The 7,857-nt window shown below is 38.6% G+C and overlaps 1 protein-coding gene and 1 long non-coding RNA gene across 3 annotated transcripts in view; one reads left to right on the forward strand and one right to left on the reverse strand.

Moving 5' to 3' along the window:
• LOC116672307 (uncharacterized) overlaps window positions 1–7,573 on the forward strand; it is an 18,427-nt gene extending 10,854 nt beyond the window's left edge. Inside the window, exon 3 of the long non-coding RNA XR_004327522.1 lies at window positions 7,488–7,573. This is a non-coding gene — a long non-coding RNA (uncharacterized LOC116672307). The remainder of the gene's footprint in view (window positions 1–7,487) is intronic.
• The window catches only part of LOC116672302 (sodium/hydrogen exchanger 9), a 63,678-nt gene that overhangs the window by 46,767 nt on the left and 9,054 nt on the right, over window positions 1–7,857 (reverse strand). For both annotated transcript variants that reach the window (XM_032504055.1, XM_032504057.1), the window contains exon 5: window positions 6,923–7,038. In XM_032504055.1, coding sequence (XP_032359946.1) covers window positions 6,923–7,038 — 116 coding nt within the window. The remainder of the gene's footprint in view (window positions 1–6,922; window positions 7,039–7,857) is intronic.

Genomic DNA, 7,857 nt, shown 5'->3' on the forward strand with positions numbered 1-7,857 from the left:
CACACACACACACACACCCACACACACCCCCTCGTGCCTCTTGCATAATGACTAAGAGTGTAACGGTTCACAAAATTCCCGGTTTGGTTTGATACAACACGGTGGTGTCACGGTTCGGTACCTTTTTCAAAACAGCAAAAATAAAGAAATGGCAGAGAAATTTACTTGATTTTTACAATTTTTTTATTTATTAAAACTAACATCATAAAGTGTGATCTTTTTTACTTTGAACAGTGACAGAGCTATTTTGAACCATCTTCTCGGGTGTATTCTTGTAGCAGTAGCAAGCATATAAAACCAAAAACGCTCCTTTCAAAAAAAATATATATATACACGTTACAGTCAGGTAGCTTTGTGATTTGATTCTCTATTGGAAATTTTGTTTTGTTGTACAACACAATAATTACAGTCTGGCTGAAATGGGCTTGTGAAGGAATAGTGTAATGGGGCTCAATTGTTGGAATTGCTGCTTAAATGATGCGGGGATAGTTTGTAGTGTTTGTGTTTGACTCTTTTTTTATCTAGTTCAAGTTATTGACAAACTGAAGTGATGTCGACGTAAACAAGTTGACATGTTCGTAGTGTTACCACTGGTGTTTGTTTTATTTGGATCCCCATCAGCTTCAGCATAAGTTAGATTTATTCCTGGGGTCCTACAATCCGGGAAACCAAAGTGGCTCCAAACGCCAGACCTGTTGGCTATTGGTGGATCTTCTAATTCTGGTCTAGTAATAGTCACATTAATGTTACTAGCCATATTGCAACAAGCTAGTTCGGCTTAGCAGCCTGACTGGAGTAGTGTGTTTTTCTTTGGGAGTGGGAGGGGCAGACAGCGCGTTACCTGTTTAAGCGCTTTATTTTCTAAATGAAATAGGATTAGTCCAACGAATCTTTCGGTTTGTAATGCATGCAAAGCAGCACATAAATGGTACATGTGAAGTCCAGCAGGGAGTTTTCTACAGTAAAGTTTACAGCATATTTATCACAGAACAATGACACAGAAAAAGAAAATTATAACCTGTAAAAAATGGTGAAACTAAACATTTTGGGATTAAATCAATCTAACCACAGCTATTTATGACTATCAACTATGATAAGAAACACACATCAAATGTCAAATTGTTAACTATGATGAGAAATAGCACAGAACACTGCTGTTTAGTGTTTCTGTACATTAATGCCATATCACCACAGGGTTGAGACGAATACAAATGTCTAGTACAATCTAGGGTGCGCCGCAAAGTTAGACTAATTTTCCAAGTGTCCATCCTAGCCTCCATCTAGCTAAGGAAATGTATTGTTTCGAGAAGAATTTATTTATAGTAATAGGGCAAAGGCAGTTGCTGCTTGCTTTGAGTCTTAACAGTTTTAACCCGCACTGAAGGGAGGGAGCCCCCAGCTTTTACGGTAACCTCTGTAGATGACTCAACTCTTATGTAATGTCAAGGTGTGAGTCATCTACAGAGGTTAAATGCTGGGATCCCCCAACTAATCAGTAGAGCTGATGAAACCTCATAGATTATTCCAACAAAAAACATTAGAAGGCTATGCAGCACAACAAAAACTCTGCTAAAAAAAATGTCATTTCAAATGGTTGACATTGAACACTAAAGTTGAATTAATCGTACAATTTAACTACGTCTCTTGTGCCTTTCTTGCTTGGTCCCTCATGACACCATTTCATTTGTCTATCATGTTTGATTTGCACTTAAAGTCTCAGAAAAGTTTACAAAACATTTGCTTGGATGCTTTTGGAACATATGTGAAATTTGCAATAACGGAAATAGTGCAGTAATTTGGATGTATGGTAACAGTGGTTGCCACTTAGTTATTAGATTGAAATCAGTAATCAAAGAAATGTATACATACAGTACACTGTACAAATAATGTATGTTATGCTATTTCTTCAATTTAATCAAAACTTCTCAGCTCATTAATGATGAAATTAAAATTTGTGGTGAAAAATACAAACAACGCATTACTCCCTTATTTATACACTTGAATTTCTCAACACACTAGATCCGTTTAGAGGAATACTAGCTGAACTCCACAGTGAGATCACCAACAGTAAACATCAAGCGGAAGATGCTGAGCATATGAATGAGTGCATGCACACACACGACTTGCTCGACACTGCATGACGGCAAAGTGTTGACACTGAGTGGCAAGGAGAATACTGACATTGACGAGGCGGTGACAGCCTGTCGGCTTAGCACTTTGAGACACCTGAAGTATCTCCTACAGCAAGATATCGGTTGTATGGTTCGCTCCATATTTCCTGATACTGTAGATCCAATTACATTAGATTAAGATTACATTAGATTAGATCACTACACATCATATTTGATAGATAGATGGATACATCGATAAATACATAGAGTACACAGACAAATTTCACTGGGTCAAACCCTTTTTTTAACTGCTACGAGAGATGCCAGGTTGGGTTTTAAACAAGCCAAATAAAATTCTCATATATCAAAAAGAATGTCGGATATAGAGAAAGACCACACAGATGCACATTAACATTCACACACATAAGGATGAAGGCATGGGCAGGCAAACAGAAACCCAGAGCGGTGCCATTCTGAAGGCCAGACAATATCATATTCAAAACAATAACAGCTTCCAGTAAGTTAATATTCCACCTGTTGAGACCAATATGCAAAAAATAATCCTATAAATTAATTTCAGGGACATTTGTGATATGAATAATGAGGGTGCTCTGATAGCAGCATTTGGCCCTTTTGTGAATTCCAGGCCAGTAAGGGCATCACAGCCAGTATGACCAGACTGATAATAAGAGCAGTAAGAGAGCAGCCCCAGGTCTTGTTATGACAGATCTGGCTCTTTGGTCTTTGACAGGTTTAGAGCTTGGGGAAAATCCGTTATCTGGAGAGGTTGAGGTAGACCCGGGAGTCAGGTTCGTTCCATCTCCATGCTCCCATAATACCTGGCTGATGACAGCATGTCGTGCACTACTCACACTGCAAGACGGAAAAAATAAAATTAAGTCCACCCGACACACACGGGTTGGCTGTGTTGCCATGGCAACCATGTCCTACAGCTGTCAAGTGTTCAATAGTTTCCACAGTAACACCATAAGGTGGAGAGAGTAGACAATTATTTCAGACATAATACAATTGAAAGGGTTGGATGGAAGCCTTATTAGGTCAAATTACCCAGCTGAAGAGGTTTAGCAGAGGCAACGCTCATGGCCATCTCAGTCAGAGGGCATGGGATTTGCTCGCTGATTTGACCAAATTAGGCAGATATAATTCTAAATATGATGCATTAGGGAAGAGATAACGGGGAATTACTATAATCTACACAGCTTGGCGTAACAATTGCTCAATTTTTTAAAGGCATTGACAAACAGGGGTCAAAAACTGCAACAGGAAAAGCCTTCCTCAGTATGAAAGCAAGTTAAAGTAAACCAGCATTTTAAAGTATTAACTTGGTTTTGTTTTGTTTACTCTTAATCTTACAGTAGTTCCTTAGAATGACAGCATACGGTCTTTTTAAAATCCCAAGTCTGGTGTTTTCCTGTTTTATTTTGTTGTAGTCTGTTTTGCTCCCTGTCTTGTCTTGATGTTCTTCCCGTTTTGAGTTTTCCCGCTCTTTGATTACTCTGCCCAGTCCTAATGTGTTGCACCTGTTTCACCTGTCCCTTGTTAGTCCTCGTTACCCTGTGTATTTAGTCGGTGTTTCCTAAAGGTTTTGTGTGATCACCGTTTTCTGTATTTCGTTTTCTGTTGTGTTGAGCGGCTCTAGTCTTGTATGGTATGTTTTATTGTTGTGTTCCTGTTAGTTTCCATGTTCCTTATTTTTTTTGGAAACATATTTTGCCTGTTGCTGCAGGACACTTTTGGTTGTATCTTTTGCTCAAATTAAATCTTGGTACGCTACTCTACTCTTGTCTCCCCTGCATCTGGGTCCAAGCCTTGTTTTCCCAACATGAACCGTGACACCATTAATTATAAGTACTTTCCAATAGCAATTGGGAGAATAGCTAATTAAAGCCTTCATAAAAGATATCAAATAACTTACTACTGTATGTGCTGGTCTTTTCATCGTTATTCGTGCCAGGCTTGCAACATAAATGTATAACCAATCACATTTTGTAAAACTTTAGCTAAATTAATTACGGCCCAAACGGGTTGGCCTAGTATTGACAGCTGAGGTGTTCTATACAGACAGACCTATACACAACTGGCAAACAGTTTCTGTTTTCACAAGTATCCAAAATGTCTCACCTTATCTATAGTTGCAGTATGTAACCATGGTTAAAATAGCTGCCATGGCCTAATAGCTAAAATACCCATTCAGGTTATGAGAATATGACAGCACTAAATTAGGCTTACCAATCTACAACACAGCATCACATTTCTTCACTTGTCCATATGTACATTAATTAGTTAGTCATTGTTTACATTTTTAATTGTTCTGTTACCACTGCTCTGCTGCAATACAACTCCTTAGTTCTGTGTATAATGTTGTAATATTGCTGGTAAGTCAAGTGTATGTATACACCTATGTAACTGCATTTTCAATATTTACTTTACATATTGGTAGTTCCGACCGTCCTCTGGCCGGGGACTGCAGATGTAAACAAGGCATTTCTTGCACTGGCATCATTTCCAGCTCTGACAGGGTTTCACCAACCTTTTGAATCCACCCCTGAGGCTAGAGGATGTAGCGCAGCAGGCGTTCCACTCTGTGACCTGAACCATGTGTCTTCTTCTGAGAAAACAGGTGCTATGGCTACAGAGCTTTGAAGGCTTATATAAAACCAACAGTTTAAAAATCAATAGATGCAGGCTGAATGGAACAAATAAGCACATGCTAGGGACATTTTTGCATCATAAGAATTGCATATTTTCAAATGAATACCAACAGGGACATCACAGACTAAAAGCCTTTTACTCATTGGTTCTCTCCATTGTCAAGAAACTGAATAATATATCCATCATTGTTCAGGTAGCTACTATTCATCAATAAAAAATAAGGTAAAACACTGCAAAAAGAATGGAAATATAAATAGGCTGTTTACAGCTGTATCTTCCTTTAGATCTGCTTCAATTTTCTCTACCAGCTTAATCTTTTGGATTGCCAGCAGGAGCTGGAGTCTATCCCTCGCTCATATACTGTAGGTACAACAGACTCACACTGACATCAATTTACAGTCTCAAAACCACCAGACCGGTATCATGTCTTTAGACTATGAGAAGAAATCAAGACTATAGACAGGATTTTGGAATTCATGAATCCAAAGTCACACCAGTGCCACCTCACCTGCCTAAGACAATACCAAAATATATACTGTATATAATACACATCTCTGTACATAATGGTTTAAATACTGCATGAAAGAATCCTCCACCCTGCCAAAAATATAATTTTGAGGGATAAATACTAGTCATATGTAAAAATATTGACTCTACAAATGTCATCCTAACAGTATCAGCTTTAAAAATCCCATAATGTCTGTACTTGTAAAATGTTAACTCCTCAGGTCATTAAAATCTAAAAAGAGAGAGGAGAGAACATGACATGTCATGAGTCTTCAATGGTAGCTGCAGCCTTTAATCAGCATCAATATGTATATAAAAAAGTATTACTAGCAGTGGCAACATCCCCGTATGCTGGAATACTGTTGCTTTCAGGGAAAGCTGTCATAGATTCATTAAGGCTGCAATGGGAATCTGGTCTATCAGATATATCTGTTATAGTCCATAGTCCAGTGCAAGCAAAATGGCAAATAAATTGGGCTTCCATTTCACTCAAAGCTTTGCTGCCAGTCTGTAATAACTTTCACAGTGTTCTCAAGATCTCCATCATTTCATTTAGTACTTTAGCACTTACACAACCAGTCATCGACACAAACAAAGAGCTGTCACAAAAGGGTTATGACAACAGGAAAGAAGTCTCATTACTCAAAATTGAACTGTTTTGAGAGTCACTTACTGTGTGTATTTATGCGTGTGAAAGAAGGTTTTGCACTTTGGGCCTGTGAATGCAAATGTGGAAGGTAGAGAAATGGACGGGGACATTTTATTGGCTCCCTTTTGGAAAATAAGAAAGCTGGCACTATATTTGGACAGCACGAGATGGAGAAGGCCAAAGGGGCTTTGTGTTTGGGCTATTGATGCATTATGGTGTGATTTTAATCTAAGTGACGAGGGCGCTTGTGTCTGCAGGGATGAGCACAGCGAGGAATGGGAAAATAACCTCAGTCAGAGTGACAGCTGTGCCATTATCTTCAGCTCCTCTTTGACACTCACCCAGATCAACTACTTATTGGTATAAATAATTCATTACCAGATGACGACATTAACATTACCACTGTTGCAGCTTTGCGGCATGCCTTATGACATCCCACTTGACTGCTCTTGAAGAACACAGATTATGTTGTGGTTCCACTTAAGAAAAAGGTGCACCGAATTCAAAGCAGTTGTATCAACTGAGGAGGCATTTTGACTTCATGCATTTAGGCTTAGCTATCGATCTCTGTTATGTGTAAAGTTATGTGGACTAAGAAAAGGATGGCTATACATAGAGCAAGAAAGGTGTTTCACTGAAGTAAGGATACATCTGTATGTCCAAGTAAAGGGACATAAAAATGTTAAATCTTACTTTTAATGTGTATAGGCTCCACCCCACTTACATTTACAACTGGCAATAGCATATGTGCAATAGGAAAAAGGGGTACAGAGATGCAGATCCCTGTAATGCGTCTGTCACACATTCACAGTGAGCAAATGCCAAATATTGCTGAGAATATTTTTATTTTACTTTTTTTTCTTGTGTTGTAAAGCAATAAAATGGGACTAGAATTACACAATACGTTTATATCTGTATGAAACCAGTGGTGTTGCCACTATAATTAATAATATGAGTTCCTTTTTAAGGCCAGCTACTGTACCTGGGTCAGTGGCTGAAATAATGGCACCAAACAGGAGGCAATCAGTGAAGAAGAAGTCTCCATCTGCTGCTTGGCCCGACAGGACCATCAGTCTGGTGAAGCCGTAGACACAGGCCCTGTGATAGACGACAAACAGACAGAAGGACACACATTGAGGTCACCAGGGAGCATCAGCCAGAGTAGGACTACAGTATCAGTCATTCCTCAAACCGCAGCAGGGCTTCCCCCAGAGTAGCATGGGTAATGGGGCCAGATGCTACCAGCAGGTAAGTTGACTCATTGCAGGCAGTGTGCTTGTGTGAGCACAGAATCACCCGAAAGACGAAAAACAGGGAGGAGAGTTTGTGAAGGGCACTGTGACAGAAATGAAATAGAAACAGTATTTTTATCAGCTCTGGGGCCTAGCAATAAAAAAAATAAAAAAATCCAATTGTCCCAGAATGCATCACTGTATGCTCTATCTTGTAAAAAAAAACAAAAAAAAAAAACGGGTAACACTTTTTTGGAAGGGGTGTGATGTGACTGGCATGACAACGTTATTATTATGACATGACACATGAAGTAGTTATTTTGTGCATTCATGACTGTTGTCATTAAGTGTCATTTGGTAAATTATGACACTTTTAATGCAAAGTTAGCATTGTCCAAGGTGTCTTTGTCTTTATCATGACCAGTGTTGGGAAAGTTACTTTTAAAAAGTAATTAGTTACAGTTACTTCTTCCAAAAAGTAACTTAATTAGATACTATGTTACAAATTAAAAAAGTAACTAGTTACTTTCAAGTAAATTGTTAAAAGCTCAAATGTGACCCCACCTCCACCCCTCTTTAACGGAACTTAAAATACATATGCATGGTCCATTATATATGACAAATCTGAATATTGTAATGAAAAGGACACTTAATACAATACATTATTAACAGAAACTGTACACAA

Source organism: Etheostoma spectabile, chromosome 22, assembly GCF_008692095.1.
Source record: "Etheostoma spectabile isolate EspeVRDwgs_2016 chromosome 22, UIUC_Espe_1.0, whole genome shotgun sequence".
NCBI classification, from domain to species: Eukaryota; Metazoa; Chordata; class Actinopteri; order Perciformes; family Percidae; genus Etheostoma; species Etheostoma spectabile.